This window comes from Streptopelia decaocto, assembly GCF_964273445.1.
Source record: "Streptopelia decaocto genome assembly, chromosome: 15".
Classification (NCBI taxonomy): domain Eukaryota; kingdom Metazoa; phylum Chordata; class Aves; order Columbiformes; family Columbidae; genus Streptopelia; species Streptopelia decaocto.
The window spans coordinates 14,439,898-14,457,270 of NC_138670.1; the positions used below are offsets into that span (position 1 = coordinate 14,439,898).

At 47.0% G+C, this 17,373-nt stretch overlaps 1 protein-coding gene and 1 long non-coding RNA gene across 2 annotated transcripts; one reads left to right on the plus strand and one right to left on the minus strand.

Annotated features, from left to right (window-relative positions):
- Positions 1-731: 731 nt before the first annotated feature.
- On the plus strand, positions 732-1,664 carry LOC309446590 (olfactory receptor 14J1-like; the record flags this gene model as incomplete). Its single annotated transcript, XM_082066457.1, has 1 exon — positions 732-1,664. One exon carries the CDS (start codon positions 732-734, stop codon positions 1,662-1,664), a length of 933 nt encoding a protein of 310 aa, XP_081922583.1.
- Positions 1,665-13,429: 11,765 nt separating this feature from the next.
- Positions 13,430-14,473, minus strand: LOC309446350. The gene is made up of 2 exons (XR_014185449.1): positions 14,240-14,473; positions 13,430-13,871 (listed from the first exon to the last, which is right to left on the minus strand). It is a non-coding gene; the product is annotated as an uncharacterized lncRNA (long non-coding RNA).
- Positions 14,474-17,373: the final 2,900 nt, after the last annotated feature.

The window sequence follows — 17,373 nt, forward strand, 5'->3', positions numbered from 1 at the left end:
GTGAGGGGTCATGTCCTGCTCTCTCTCTCACATCTCCACCTCTAGGCTGGGACAGAGAAGAGTTTGCAGATCTGCCCTCTCTAACAGGGCTCTCCTGATCCAGTATGAGTCCAGTTGTTTGGATTAATTTGATTAATTTTTGTCTGAAGTCATTTTCAAGGCAGCAAAAGCCGAAGCACAGGACAGATGAGTAAAATCCTGATGGACACTTCTGCTGTCTGACTCTGCACTGAGCCAGAGAAAGCTGAGCCTTTTTGTTTGTCCCATCTCAAGACTCTTCACATTTTAAATCACAGAAATTAGGATTTCTACCCCTAAAAAAAAACCCCTCACCCTATGTGGTGGTGGAAAATAAAAAAAAACAGATAAATATTTATAAAGACATTGTGATTGTCTCCTCTGCAGCTCAAGCCCTTGACAGTTATGAGGACAGATATTAAACTTTTTCATTGAAGATGGATTACATCTGCCATTCCGTGTGAACATTGGAGCTGTCAAAAGCCAGCTCCCGTGTCCCCACTGCAGCAGAGCAAAGTTGACTTCTTCACAGCACATGGGCAGAGTTTCTGCTGCTCACAGCACACTCAGCCAGCACACAAGAGAGAAAGGAAATGCATTTCAGATGGGGTGATATCTATAAGAATTGGTGTTGCTTTGCTAAGAGGAATCGGTTCTAATTTTAAGTTGCTTTTTCTTTTTTTGAACAGAGCCCACATGCCAACAAACAGCAAATGTCCAACAGCAGCTCCATCACCCAGTTCCTCCTCCTGCCGTTCACAGACACACGGGAGCTGCAGCTCTTGCACTTCTGGCTCTTCCTGGGCATCTACCTGGCTGCCCTCCTGGGCAACGGCCTCATCATCACCACCATAGCCTGGGACCAGCACCTGCACACCCCCATGTACTTCTTCCTGCTCAACCTCGCCCTCCTGGACCTGGGCTGTATCTCCACCATTGTGCCCAAATCCATGGCAAACTCCCTGTGGGACACCAGGGCCATCTCATACTCAGGATGTGCTGCACAGCTCTTTTTTTTCTTATCCTGTGCTACAGCAGAATATTCACTTCTCACCGTCATGTCCTACGACCGCTACGTTGCCATCTGCAAACCCCTGCACTACGGGACCCTCCTGGGCAGCAGAGCTTGTGTCCACATGGCAGCAGCTGCTTGGGCCACTGGGTTTCTCTATTCTCTGCTGCACACGGCCAATACATTTTCACTGCCCCTGTGCAAGGGCAATGCCCTGGGCCAGTTCTTCTGTGAAATCCCCCAGATCCTCAGGCTCTCCTGCTCACACTCCTACCTCAGGGAACTTGGGCTTATTGTGTTTAGTCTGATAATCGGTTTTGGCTGTTTTGTGTTCATTGTGGTGTCCTATGTGCAGATCTTGAGGGCCGTGCTGAGGATCCCCTCTGAGCAGGGACGGCACAAAGCCTTTTCCACCTGCCTCCCTCACCTGGCCGTGGTCTCCCTGTTTGTCAGCACTGCCATGTTTGTCTACATGAAGTCCCCTTCCATCTCCTCCCCATCCATGGATCTCGTAATTTCATTTCTGTACTCGGTGGTCCCTCCAGCAGTGAATCCCCTCATCTACAGCATGAGGAACCAGGAGCTCAAGGATGCCCTGAGGAAACTAATGACTGGTGCTTTTCAAAAGATATGAACTTCCCATCTTCTGCACATCACCCAAGACACAACTCATGATAGGCCCAGCCTCTTTTGTATATTTTTTAGTTGTAGATGATGGTTTGCAGTTGGGGAAGGCTTGTTTGGTTTTGTTTTTTCAAATTGTGATAATGTTGCCCACAAAAAAAAAAAAAAAGTAATTATTAATGCACTTCTAATTCACTGTCTGCCTTTATAGTTTGAGTCACTGACTGAGTAAATGAGAAGCTGTGTTGTCTGTGTATTTCAACAAAATAAACGACCCTGAAGTGAAATGTTCATCTGAGATCCTTCACTTGAGACCTTTGTGAAGCAGAATTCAATGATCCCAGCAGAGCAGCTCTGCCAAGGAGAACCAGTCTTGTTCTTTACAGAGTTGTTCTCTTTCCACTTCCCCACTCTCCTTCTCAGCCCTTGTGCTGGTGTAAGGCCTGAGCACTCGTGAGGCTTGAGTACAGTCCTATGGTGTGACAGTCATGTGACCAGAGGCAGGGACAGGCAATGGGCACTTCTGTGACAGAGCTGGCCTACAGAACAGCATCTCCATCAGCAAGGGGATCTCCTTAGCCCAGTGCCTGAAGGTTTAGATCTTCTTCCAGAGTTTGTCTAAAGAACCAGCATGACGAATAAACTCACAGGATGCTCGTTGCTTTGCTTGTTTCTCTGTGGGCTCAGTGTGATGAGATCATGGTCCCAGGGTGGCTTTTGAGGGACTTCGCGCTGGTTGTTCAGGTGTTGCTTGTTGGTGGCCAGCACCCACACACATGGTGAATAAGGCAGGGTCCCTCTGAGCACCCTCCATGGCCACCAAGAGGTTGTGTGGGACGGGTCAGTGTCAGTGACCAAAATCAGCTGGGACTGCCTCCCAGCCTGACCAGTACGGCCCTGCAGACTCACCACAGCCCAGGCACCACAGTCCACTTGCTCTACAGAGCAAAACCCCCAGCTCGGGGCTGTGGGGAGCGTGGGGACAGGGTGCAGGAATAGCAGCCAGGCCAGTGCAGGTGTGCTCTCCCTAGGGAAGGGTTTTGTGGGGAGATGGGGTGTCCCAGGAGAAGAGCAGGACACACTGTATGTGCAAGAGAGACATGGAAACAGCCTGTCATGCTGCCGGGTGCCAGCTTGGGCCTGTTGCCTCTTGCAGCCACCGTTTTTATAATTGTCCTCTCACCACAACTCAGGGAACTCGTTCTTCCCACCATGGAAGGACACCAGATGAATAGGTCAGAAGTCCAGGTGAGCACTGAGATGGCATGTGATCAAGCACATCCTGTGTGGGGGGGAAATGAATCCAAATGAGCACAAATGCCATCAGCTATTGTTGTGGATGCCATGGAGGCCTGTGAGACAGTGTATCGAGGTCACTTCATGTTGAGAGTAACTGCCCCAAGAAACCACCTGAATGCAGCACTGGGGTGTGCTTCCTTGAACTGAGGTGAGTGTGACCTTCCTGGATACCTGATACAGCTCCGCCACCCAGACCCAGTTGCTGCCCAGTTTTGTGACTGACGACGGCACCATTACTGCTCACAGACGTATTAGGACTATTTCCTGCAACTGTTGCATGTACTGTTTGCATTTCAGAGCCATTTGTCCCCTTTCTGTTCACATGGGCATCGCATGAATGCACCACTGCTCCCTAGCCCAGTGTAGACAGGCACAAGGCGTTCTCCACTAGCTCCTTTCACCAATGCCACTGTTTTCTCCAGCACCCTCATCATTGACTGTGGGATGCCCAGAACAGCCCTCCCGAGACAGTTTGACACCGTTTTTTTTCTACACCATCCCCACATCCCTGCTCAATCTCCTCATGTACAGCTTAAAGACCAGAAATGTTGGGTACAAGTGGGGTGTTGGAGTGATAAAGGACTCAGCAAACAATTCGATTCAATGTGAATCACGCTAAAGCCATTTATTACAGAAACAAGCCTCCTTATATATGCAACTATATTCTAATCACGCGTCCACGCTCCAAGCATGGATTCGCTAAATGAGTATCGTGGGCTGTCCGTGCGCTGGAGTCTCACTGATGATACGTCTGATGATTCACGCCACGCCAGGACCCCGCTGATTGAGGAACGCCCCTCTTTCTCACAGCAGATTCTGTTCTCAGCTTCTCGAAGCGGCCTTGAGATTCCTTTGAGCCTGACTAATTCAGCAACAGGTCTTTATCTATCAAAACCCCTCCACACTTCCCCCTTTCTTTTCTTGAATTAGTCAGGCCCCTTTAACTGCACAGTGCAGCATTTTTGAAATATACTGCAACATAGAACACGTGATTAACAACATAATTACAATTACATATAATGCAGTTAAACCTTACTTAATAAGATCAAACTACTACCTGCCTATTCTTAAAACCTTAATTCTACTATGACAACCTTATTAACACACTATTTTAATAGATTCAAAATAACCAGACAAGTTAATACAATATATTCTCTTAAATTCCTAAAAGATCTATAACTGTGCAGTTTATAGGATAACATACTTAATACCATCAGTATATACTAATAATTGAATCAATATCTTAAAAGTTATCTTAACCTATTTAAAAGATCAATAGCTTAACCTTAATATCCCTTCTAAAACTTATCAGTTGCTAAACTTAGATTACTATGGTAGAGATATCTCATAATTTTACCTTATCTATGCATTGACTATCTAATCATAATATCACCCTTTTGGATCTCTTGCTGATTGTTCAAATTGCCATTCTCCACAGAAGGTACACCACTGCTTGCTAATAGGCTTCTAGACCACCAGGTCTGTGAGCATCTATAACACTGAATTGGGATCCATGGTTTACATCTGAAACTTATCTCCCTCCTGTCCATCTGCATCCATTGAATCTTTGTTGAATCCACTTCAATCCTCGGCCTGTAATGACACAAACATAACCTTTTCCCCAGGTTATCAATTGATGAGGCCTTTTCCATTGACTAGTGATTTGGCCATAACTAATGTAGGTTCATTCTGATTTAGCATGGTTTTTGGTCATACTTGCAAAGTATTTCATCACATACAATGCTTTTGACAATTGGTTTTGTGGTGTTTCCCCTACTTCCCCCCTTCTTTTTTTAAAACAAACAAACAAACAAACAAACAAAAGAAAATTCAGAACCAGATACATGCATTGGATCATGACTACGCACTCAAAATCACAAATCAACTTTAGAGGTTCCTCCTTAAAAAGCTCTAAGTAATTTAAAGCTGTGCCAAGTTCTGCTAATTGGGTTGAACCTTCAATAATTTTTACAGAATGAAGCCAATTGTTATCTTCACACCAAACCACTACAGCTTTATGAGACTTCCCAGAAACATCAACAAAAACTTTGCAAGTATGTAGGATCAGACCAAATACAAGTATGGCCTATGACCTGAGGTTAAAGACTTGCAGGTTCTGCAGCAATTTACATTTAGGCATGCCAAAAGCTGTGCAGTTAAGAAAACCAGCTAGTGCAATTTATAAAGACATAGATTACAAATAAAAAAAAAATCAGAATTAAATTTCACAAATGGTACATATATGACAAAAGGATCATGGCCTATTAAGACTTAAATTCATTCCCTGCAGTTTCTTGATCAGAGTGACAATTGGTATATAACAGTGAGTATATCAGTGTGCTAGCAGTCTCATCATACTGTCCCACAATAGCCACAGGTTGTTTCTAGGTGGTAGCTAGAAATAGACAAATCTGCAAGTCCAATCGAATGCAGCCAGCCTGTAAAGTTGTCATAAATTCATTCCTCAAAGTTCCTAACTCCATTTTGGCTGTCATAGTTATTGGATATTGCTTTCCCTTACCAGATCGAAGACCTGTTTCAGATTTCTCAGCGTAGTATTTGCTCTATCGCAACATTGGCTGTTAATACTAGTGGAACTACAGCATTTGAAATTTCCTTGGAGATTTCTCACTTGCCGCAAGCAGATCTGCACCATCCCAGCAGTTTCTTGTAGGTCATGCAACTAAACAGAATTCTCAGAAAACGTTATTTGAGCTTACAATTTACTTAACAAATCTTAACCTAAGAGAGGTATAGGACTTTCTGGCAACTATAAGAATTCATGTATTAAAACTTTGTTCCAAATTTGGCATTCCATTGGTCTCAAAAAATGGCCTTTCTTTCGTTCTCTCCCATGACCTCATAAACTAGCATGGTGAATTTACTAAAAAGTCTCTTACAACTAATTACCACAGAATAAGTCTATCAACAAATTTTTGGTTTAATTTTCCAGTTTCACTAGAACTATGGGTCTGCTAAGGATGCCTTTAAACTTCACCCTCGGAGTGCTCCATTCAGTATTACATCACTGCAGTGGGGGGGAGAGAGAACCTCCCTTTCACTGCTTTAAAAGTGGGCAGCCAGGTTTTTCCATTTTTTTTTTTTTTCTTTCTCTTCTTGCTGCAGTTTAGATATAACCAAGGTCATGCAGCTGGCATAATGGCTGGTACGAACTGAGAGGCTCTGGGAAACTTCTCAGTTACAATGAGCTGCACACCTGCCTGGGATATTTTGCTCTTTTGTTTTCGCATTTCATTCCAACTAAAATACACTTTATATGCAATTTCAAGTAGCTCAGCAATAGTTACATTCCTTACCTCCATTTACCTTTTACAATTTAGAGATGTCAAAAAACAGTATAAACCAGTATAATAAACATAAATCCATTATTCTGTTTTCCTAGATCCAAATCAGTTAATGTTCTAGCAACTTTTAAATACAACCCCTTCTAAATTCTCATCTATCATAGCATTTTAACAATTTAAATGCTTTTCTAACAATATAAGCAATTACTCTAATGTGTAAGGATGCATCCTAAGGGAGAGCAAGGTGGAATTTTAGCAGTGGAACCGGTTCCCATTTTGTAATTATCTCCCCAAACAAGATTCTTTTGGTACCAAATATGAATATGCAATCTAAAATACTGAGCTCAGATGTGAAAACCAAATACCAAGTTCAAATATGCAGATGGATCAGAGTCACACTAATTTAAGACAATATCTCAATTTTTGCATTGCACCTTTGGGCCGCTTACTGCTCAGCCAGGTGGAGGAACCTCTGGGTCTCCCTGACAAAATAGGTCAGTGCGCGCTGGAGCCCCATCAGCACCTGCCCCCCTGCCGCTGCAGCGAGCTGGACTGGGCAAGGCCTTTTTTTTTGTTTTGTTTTGTTTTGTTTTGTTTTGTTTTGTTTTGTTTTGTTTTGTTTTCAGTGTCTCATCTGGTGCGCTACAACTGTTATTCCAAAACCAGGATTCTTTACATGGTGTGCATACGGAAAAGCCAAATCCACCACACCGAGATGAGACACAGCCTGTCACAGAGTTGCGCAAGTCAGAATGCTGGAATAAAGGTAGCATGCTGGAGAGAAAAATAGCAGCTACTACACACAAAATTTTACCATCACATTCACGCAGTAAAGAACTAAATTACTGATGATCTTCTGTATTATCACAAAATGCACATTTTGAGTCAACGGATTCTCATGATTTAACAGACTGTGAACTTATCGTACCATACAGCACAGACCTACCAAAATTGCAACATACTTAAACAGATACCCACAAAGAAAACAGGTTAATAAGGGATGCATCTTGCAGACTTTAACAAGTTTTCTGACCTGTGTGTTATCAGTTAACTCTCTCAGCTTGTTGAAGTTCAAATCGCCCCGCCTGTAAAACTCTCTGAAATGATTTAATGATTTCTTGTAGAGATTTATTTTGTCCTGCTCTTCTGGCCTCAAAAACAACATTAATCGCAACAAGATTCTATTCTCCGGACACTTTTCCCAATCATTTAACTTATACAGCAGCCAACACTGATTTCAATATTTAACAAGATCTTCCTTCCTTATAATTCCGAGTGCTTTCCTAAGTTTTAAAACACCTCCCAATACTGATTTTTTAGGAACACAACTGAAAACAATTATTCCTGACCCCATCTTGCAAGTAAAAACCTTGAGAAGAGGGAGGGAGGGAGGGGGAGGAGGGGAGGAAGGCACAGAGCTGCTTGAAAACAATTAGCTCACATTCCTGACAAGCTGCTTGATTTTCAGAGAAGCAATACACAGGAACACATAATATGTACTGTAAAACTCGCAAATAACATGTTGATAGCAAACATTAGCATTCTCTACTGCTAAGCTCAACACTAGTGCTTCCTTAGCTTCTAAGTTTTCAACCTGCTTACTGGTGGCCTCTTGAAGGTGGTCAATAAATTGCATGTAATTCTCATTGGGACCCTGATTAATAGTTGCAAATGATTTGGCTTCTTTGTTGGTTTCAGACACCTCTCTCATAGCTTGATATGCAAGATCTGTTGACTGCCTCAGGATTTCAGAAACTTATCGTGTCTGTAGTTGTGGTGTGTCAATTAGTGTCTCTTCCAGGAGTTGTGGGTTACCTGCCCCTTTCAACGAATCCCCATTGTTCTGTCCTAAATGATCTATAGCTGTAACATTGGATAGGTCTAATTTTGCCTGAGTTTTTCATGGTTCTTATCTGATCTCGGGACAACTCGTACACATACTTAACTTGTCAAGAAAAATGCTTCAAACCCTCATCCTCTTCCGAGTCATCAGCTAACACGTACTTGAACGGTGCTGGAGAATCATTAGTAACAGGGGGCTTCGGAACAGTGCACATTCTCGGCAATACTTTCTAGCATCATAATTATTTGTATAACCTGAGTCCCCAAGTGCATCCCCTTTCCCGTCACGATCAGCATGACCACATTGCTGACTGTTAGATTCACTCGCTAATAGCTGATCTGATCTTTCACGCAGTTCTTTTGCCCAGTTCTTATCCGGCGACTCCTTCTGCTCTTTTGTAGGAGTTAGAGGGGTAGAAGGCAGTAAAGGCGGACATGAATCAGTAAAAGGACTGATATTACACTTATTTACGACTTTAGCATTCTCAGCTTTCACCAGTTCTTTTGACAAATTGTCTGATTCCAGTTCTTTGGACTTCTTGATCTCTCTAGAGTCGGGTAATGGTACAGGAGTCCATCCACTCGGTAATTTTCCTCCCTCCGCCCCAGACTGCTGTATCATCGGGGGTGCCGACGGCACAACGGGGGATGGAGTGGGGAGGGGGTCAAAAGACACAATCCGGGTAAACTTCACAGTCATTTTTAGGTTTGTTATCAGGCTGCAACGCTGGAAATATTCTGGCAACGGTAGCCCGCTCGGCCTTAAAGTCTTTTAAGGTGGAAATTTTAAGCTTCTATGTAGTCACTAATGATTTCTTTTCTTTATCATCTCCATTGTTGACCTTATTCCATAATTTCTGCCCTTTATCATTCCAAAGTTAACGTTTAAAAGCCTTCTCATTTTCTCCCGGGTAGCCATTAATTCTGTACCGAATTAATAGTCTACATATGTTACTTTCTTCTTATTTAAGTCCTCTCATAGAGAGAATAGGCAGGAGGAGTTTAACTATGGCTTCTTCCTCAAAGGATATATTTTGCCCCATAACTTCACTCTCCCTCCTCCCACTCCCAGCCGCTCACCCTTTACGGTGACTTCTTCAATTAATGCGGAGCGTCCGTACCCTCCGCCCGGTTTTCAGTCCAGCTGATCCGCCTCCGGCTGGGCCGCTCTAGGGCTTTTCCCCAACTTCAGTGGTACGCCGTTCAGAGTATCACGTCGGGGTCACCATTTGTTAGAGCAAGATAAGGACTTAGCAAAACCAGTCAATTCAATGTGAATCACGCTAAGCCATTTATTACAGAAACAAGTCTCCTTATATACGTAACTATATTCTAATCACGCGTCCACGCTCCAGGCATGGATTCGCTAAATGAGTATCGTGGGCTGTCCGTGCTCTGGAGTCTCACTGATGATACGTCCGATGATTCACGCCACGCCAGGACCCCGCTGATTGAGGAACGCCCCTCTTTCTCACAGCAGACTCTGCTTCTCCAAGCGGCCTTGAGATTCCTTTGAGCCTGACTAATTCAGCAACAGACCTTTATCTACCAAGACCCCTGCACACCCTCCCCTTGAATTCCTTTACCCCTCACTTGCATCCCATGCAGTCCTGTCCCTCCAACACCCCCAGCCCGGTCCCTTGGGTTCTGCTCGTTCACCCCAGTGCCCTGTCTCCGGGTCCCCCCCAACCACCATCCTCCTTGGAGGCCCCAAATTCCCATGTTATCCTTTTCTCCGACCCGAGCCCTGGTCCCTGCATGAACAGGTATCCCAGTGAAACTTGGAGGAATGAGGCTGGGGGGAGCAGAAGGGATTTTCAGGCTCAGATGAGGGAGAATCCACGGGCCTGGGTGGGCTGGTGTCACCTGTGTCCCACCCACAGCCCCATTTCTCTCCAACCCAGACCAACCCCTTTCTCTTCTTTCATAGGCACTTCAACGAGCACAGCTGGAAGCAAGTGGAGGTTCTCTCCTGCATGTAAGCAGTGGGGTGGACTTGGAGGGCATCCAGTCTGAGGAACTGGAGGCACTCTGGTCCTCCCCTCCCTTGCTGGGACTGGGACATCCCAGTGACCAGTGAGGTCTCATGGTCTCTCTACAGGGGGGACTCAAACTTGGGCGAGTGAAGAGGGCTGCGGTAGGTGTCACAAGTTCTGCTGGCCTCACACCCTCCCTCCCATGGCCACGAAACTCCAGGGCATCCCAGTGTGACCCAGAACATGCCAGTGTGCCCCAGTATGCTCCCATGCACCCTCCGCAGCCCCCCAGAACATCCCTGCTCCCCAGTGTTTTCCCAGGGATGCCCCATAGCCCAGGGCACCCAATGCATTCCCGTCCATTCCATCACAACCCACTACACCCCAGTGCACCCCAGGATACACCAGGACACAGCCCCTTCCCCAGGACCTCCACTGCTTTCTGTGCCCACCACACAAGCTCACATACCCCATTTTTCCCTGGAGTCACCTTCCCCAAGGACCCAATCGATTTCTCCTGCCTCGCAGTGCACCCAAGTGTGCCCCTCACCCAACCCTTCTCCCCAGCTCCCTCTGTCTGTCAGGGTGGATGATGTTTTGCAGCAGAAATGTCAGGTTCCAGATCTTCCAGATGTTGGCTTGGAATTGCAGCATACACTGTTGCGACCTCTTGAACTCGAGGTGAGCAACATCAGGGCACCTCCAGCCCCACGAAGGGTCCTGGACCCCGGGGCATCCCTGAGCTGTCTGGGTGGGCAGAACGTGGATCTAGGAGAAGCAAACAGAGGGGACTGTCCATGACCTTTGTCCCAGGCCACACTGGACAGAGCTGCCCCCATGACTTTTGTTGCACCCAGTGGGGCTCTATGGACCCAGAGGGTCACCGTGCAGGCCAGGCAGGGGCTCTGGGGCCACACAGACCCCGAGGATCACCCTGAGGGCTGGGCAGGGTTCTGCGAGATGTAGGGGCATCCGGGGCTAATGACACACTGGCCAAAGAGCTCTGGGTGCCACATGGATCTCAGGAGAACCAAGTCTTGTCCTGGGTTGACTGAGGGCTCCAGCTCTTGTCTCCTTCCCTGGGTCTCTGCAGAGAGACAGTGGGGACAAGCCTCCCCTCTTGTCCCAGCTGACACTGGAGGTCTCATTGTGGGCTCTGATTTCAGAACTGAAACTGATGGTGACAGCCGTGTCCTGTCCCCCCTCCAGCGGCATGAGGAGATGATCATCCCTGGATGACCCATCTGATCCCCTGGGAGCCCTGGGCCATTTCCCTCTCATAATCAGTAAATCCCTTCAGCAAAGCTCCGCTTGCGTGTGGACGTGTGTGTCCGTGTCCATGTTCCCACTGCTGTGCTGGCACTCGGACGCCTGGGTCCTCTCTGGCCACACCACGGCCATGAGTGGAGTGGCTGAGGGAGCCCGGACACCCCGGGTGTCACTGTAGAGGACACCTCCTTCCCACCTGCCATGTGCCCCCAGATATGGGCAGATTAGGGGAAAGTGGAGTGTTCCCCATGGGGCTGGAGAAGGCTGGTTCATGAGGACTGGGTTATGGACCAGTTAAACAATCTGGACATCCATAAATCCATGGGTCTGGATGGGATGCACCTGTGGGTGCTGAGGGAGCTGGCTGAGGGCACTGTTAGGCCACTCTCCATCATCTTTGATAAGTCGTCGGAGACAGGAGAGGTGCCTGAGGACTGGAGGAAAGCAAATGTCACTGCAGTCTGCAAAAAGGGCAAGAGGAGGATCCGGGTAACTCTAGACCAGTCAGCCTCACCTCCATCCCTGGGAAGACGATGGAACAACTTATCCTTGGTGCCGTCTCAAGGCATATCAAGGAGATTAGGGGTCATTAGGGGCAGTCAGCATGGCTTCACCAAGGGGAAGTCATGCTTGACCAAACTCATTGACTTTGATGAGGACATAAGGAGGTGGACAGATGACGATAAAGCAGTGGATGTGGTCTATCTTGATTTCAGTAAAGCATTTGACACAGTCTCCCACAGCATCCTCACAGCTAAACTGGGGGAGTGTGGGCTGGATGACCGGGTAGTGAGGTGACTGTGAAATGGCTTAAGGAGAGAAGCCAGAGAGTCGTGGTCAATGAGGCAGAGTCGGTTGATCCTGTATCCAGTGCAGTGCCTCAGGGGGCAGTGCTGGGGCCAGTACTACTCAATATATTCATGATTGACTTGGACGAGGGAATAGAGTGACTGTCAGCAAGTTTGCTGGTGACACCAAGCTGGGAGGAGTGGCTGACACTGGAAGCTGTGCTGCCATCAGAGACCTGGACAGGCTGGAGAGTTGGGCAGGGAGAAATGTAATGAAATATAACAAGGGCAAGTGTAGAGTCTTGAATCTGGGCAGGAACAACCCCAGGTTCCAGTGTAAGTTGGGGAATGACCTATTAGAGAGCAGCATAGGGGAAAGGGACCTGGGGGTCCTGGGGACAGCAGGGTGACCATGAGCCAGCACTGGGCCATTGTGGCCAGGAAGCCAATGGGACCTGGGATGGGTTAGAAGGGGGTGGTCAGTAGGTCAGAGAGGTTCTCCTGCCCCTCTGCTCTGCCCTGGGGAGACCACACCTGGAATATTGTGTCCAGTTGTGGCCCCTCAGTTCCAGCAGGACAGGGAACTGCTGGAGAGAGTCCAGCGCAGCCACCAAGATGCTGAAGGCAGTGGAGCATCTCCCGTGTGAGGAAAGGCTGAAGGAGCGGGGTCTCTTTCGTTTGGAGGAGACTGAGGGGTGACCTCATTAATGCTTACAGATATCTAAAGGGTGAGTGTCAGGAGGATGGAGTCAGGCTCTTCTCAGTGACAGGACAAGGGGCAATGGGTGAAAACTGGAACACAGGAGGTTCCACTTAAATTTGAGAAGAAACTTCTTCCTGGTGAGGGTGGCAGAGCCTGGCCCAGGCTGCCCAGGGGGGTTGTGGAGTCTCCTTCTGTGCAGACATTCCAACCCGCCTGGACACCTTCCTGTGTAACCTCATCTGGGTGTTCCTGCTCCATGGGGGGATTGCACTGGATGAGGTTTTGAGGTCCCTTCCGATCCCTGACATTCTGTGATTCTGTGAGGTGAAGGGCAGATGGTGCCAGCCCTTGGGGTACCCTGTGTTTTACAGTCACCACAGGAAACAAATTCTTCGCGGGGCTCTGGTGAGAACCATCCCCCAGGGAACATATTTTGGTGCTGGGCAGGAGGAGCGTGGACAGGCAGCCTGGCCCCTGGGTCCTCTGCCCTGCTCGGGGAGGGGGCTGTTCCCTGCACGATGGGTTCAGCACTCCTGGGCTCACAGGAGATGTCACCCCCTCCAGAAGCCATCTGCTGTTCCCAAGGCCACCAGTGCAGCAAGTCAACATTTATTTGATGCAACGGGTCTGCCACAGCCAGTAATCCTGTGTAAAATCGATGCAAAATTACCACTGCGCTTAATTACAATGTGCCATATAACAACCAGGCATTGACAAATTTCTCTGTCTTCCCTGAGAAATCACATTTGTGGCACTTTTACCCCCAAATCCCAGCAGCAGCGTTTGTTAACACCGGGCAGCTTTGCTCTCCCAACAGGCACTTCCAGTCACTCACGCCCAAGCCAACACGTCACTGGAACCTGGCCATGCGTTTTCAAACAATGTCCTTCTGGGGTCCAACTGATGCTGGGGTCGATGTTCTCCTGCAGAAATCCAGAAATCCAAGCAATCCAAGGGAGGTTGGGATGGTTATTTGTTACCGGTCTTAGAGCTCTTGATGGTGACGTTGTTGCATTGCAGAGTAAAAGAAGAGAACTGGAAAAGGAGGTTGAGATTTTACAGGATGCAAAGGCGATCACACAAGAAGTAATTACTGTTCAAGCAGACGGTGCTATGAGCTGCAGGATAATGCAGACCGGCTGCTGGCATGTATTGCTAAGGAACAAAAGGAAAAATATGCCAAAAGTGAGTTTTTGTGTTCTCAGGTTTGTGCTCTTACCACAAACCACTCTTGGAATCCCAAGGAACGGGATGGAAATATTTGGAGTGGATCCTCAGACTCCAATGTTGAGTCTGAACTTGATCCTGACTTAAATGGCAGGGAGGTGGTGGGAGCACAACCCCCGTACAAATGATGCTGCAGCAGGAACAAGCAGATGAGGGGGCGGATGGCACATACTCACTCTCCGGAGGAGTTAACGGCATTTTCAGAGATCTCTCAGCAGACGAGCGGGGAAGGAATTCCGGCACAGATTTTGCCAGCTTGGGATAGTGGAGCTATGTCTATCCATTTATTGGCAGAGGAACAAGATTTCTTAAGCCCTATAGCCTATGGTGATCAGATACAACAACAATATGCTCAGCTGCAAACTGACAGAGGTCCGGACAGGCAAGATATTATTGCACCTACGCTATATCAGTGTGTCGAGGGTTAAGATTGCGGGGTGACAATAAAACCCTGGCAGATGTATTGTTAACCTCCTCTCCCCCCACTCCCCCCTCTTTGCCCCTCCCTCTCCCCCCCTTCCATTCAGCACAGTCGATCGGGAGGGAAAGAAGGACAGAGAGAAGAGAGTTGGAAAAATTAAAGATGTTTTACTAATGCTACTAATAAGAATAGAGAAAATAATGCAAAATATACAAAACCAATCTTGAAAGTCTCAGCAACTGCAGAGCTGGCCACCAAAGTCCTGGATTAGACTCTGCAGCCAACCGGAGCTGGATTCAGTCTCTCACTAGGCCTCAGTTCACAGGGACTACCAGCAAGATCCTCTCCTAAGGTCAGCCATAAGCAGAAGGGAAAAAGTGAAAGGGACGAGATCCTCGTGATCTCCCACTTTTATATGAAGTATTCACGTGAATGGAATGTTATACACAGTTGGTCAGTTTCTTAGTCACTTGTTTCTCGTCGCCCCTCTCGCGAGATGTCCATCCATGCTTATCAATAAGTTTGCATTCCATTGCTAGGTTTACCAAAACATGTGTCTGGTTCTCCAGGAAAATGCAGTTAATATGAAGGCTTTAGCTGACAGGCAAAATTCACTGAAAGAGAAACTTGTTTTTAACAAAACCAGGACATTCCACCCCTTATAATATACCATTCACTGAATACTTAAACCATATCAATACAATCTATCAACACAATCTAATTAATCACTACTACTATATATATATATACATATATACACAGGAGTAATTGATCAGTGGACCATCCTTTAAAAAGGTTCATTAAGTTCATTTTGTCACGACAGTCTCCCAGGGCAGGAAAAATGGTGCAAGTGCATCTCATGACCACTGTTTGTGGGTTAAAGACATCAGCTTGGAAGGAGCTGTCAGGCGCCACTCGAAGAAGCGAGCGCTGGTTTCATCATCACTGTTTTGATCTGAAAAACACCTATTAAACACTGTTAGCACGGCAATTCACATCCTGCAGTTCAGTATTGAATATTTTCACCTAAACTCAAATCCCCTTGAGGTACACACCGAACTTCTCCATCCTTAAGCATCACCCATCGACTCTCATTGACCCCCACTGACCCCCATTGATCACCATTGATCCCCATTGAATCCCTCTGCCCCCTATCGACTCTCGTTGACCCCCACTCATCACTAGACTTACGCACTGGCCAGATTAGGCTGTTAAAAGGTGAGTGAGTCTTACTGATCACACCCTGGCTTTCCAACTGACGGATCAACTTCTGGATAGGAATCAAAGAGTCTCGGTTGGTGCGATATTGCCGGCGATGCACCGTCGTGGTAGCAATTGGCACCTGCTGATCGTCAACCATCAGCAGTCCTACAACAGAAGGATCATCTGAAAGACCAGGCAAATCAGACAGCTGTTCAATTTTCTCAGTGTCCACAGCTGCTATACCAAATGCCCACCTATACCCTTTTGGGTCCTTAAAATACCCTCTCTTGAGGCAGTCTATGCCAAGGATGCATGGAGCATCTGGACCAGTCACAATGGGATGCTTTTGCCAGTTTTTTCCAGTTAGGCTCATTTCAGCCTCTACAACAGTCAGTTCCTGGGATCCCCCAGTCACTGCAACAATATTGATGGATTGCGTTCCGTTATAATTAGAAGGAATTATTGTGCACTGAGCACCAGTGTCCACTAAAGCTTTGTACTCCTGGGGGTGTGTTGTACCAGGCCATCATATTTGCACAGTCCAATAAACTCTGTTATCCCTTTCCTCCACCTGGTTGGAGGCAGGGCACCTCTAACTTCTGTTTTGCACAGTCTCTGGGTGTGAATTAGAGGTTCCTTCAAGAGCATCAGAATCTCTTCTGCTCCTTTTGTAAACTGGAGCAGACACCTTCCTAGGAGTTTTTCCTTTGATCTCACGTACTCGTTCTTGAAGTTCTGAGGTAGGTCTTCCATGCCACTTATTCATGTTTTCTCCCTGCTCATGCAGGAAGAACCACAGTGAACCTCTTTTTGTGGGCTGCCTCTGTCCTCTCTCTCGAGATTGGAAATGCCTTTTCCTAACAGCTGAAACATAGGTTTGTGCAGGTCGTGAATGGTACGTGTTTTCTCTGAGTTCTTTGATTTCTTGCAACAGCTTTTCAAACCGGTCATCAGATTTTTCACACAGTTTCTCCACAGCAGAGACACAAGCCCGTAGAGAACCAGCAAGGCTGTCCTCAAAGTTCCGGAGCTGCTCAATCACTTCAGTAATATCTTGTGCACCTCCAGCTGACCAGACCATTCCTGCCAATGACTTAGCATATGCAGGTGGTGCACTTTGTACAAATCTGCGCCACAGAGGTCGTGTACAATTGATTCTATCTGGGTCTGTCCCCTCTTGGCTGTTTGGTCCAAAATAGATGATCTCTCGCACAGCTAATTCTCTCAGGAACTGAATACCTTTCTCCATAGTATTCCATGTCCCTAACTTGGATATACAATCTTCCTTGTAGGGAAATCTTACTTTCATAGCTGCCAGGAGTCGGGTCCAGAGAGTAGTGGCGTTAGACTCTCTTGAAATTGCCCTATCAATGGTGGAATCTCTTGACAGAGATCCCAGCTGCCTGGCTTCACCACCTTCCAATTCAACTGTTTCTGCCCCATTGTCCCAGCATCGGAGCAGCCAGGTTAAAATATTCTCGCCTTCACGACGACTAAAGTCTTTTCGCAGATCTCTCAGCTCACCTGGAGAGAAGGACCGAGTGGTGGTCACTTCATCTCCTCCCTGTCCTGATGGTGCCCCTTGGGTTGATGTTGGCCCTGTGCCATCATCTGCTGCACGGGTAGTCTTTCTAGTGACTTTCTTACAACCGGCAACTGATGCTGATGTGGGTTTACCATTATTTG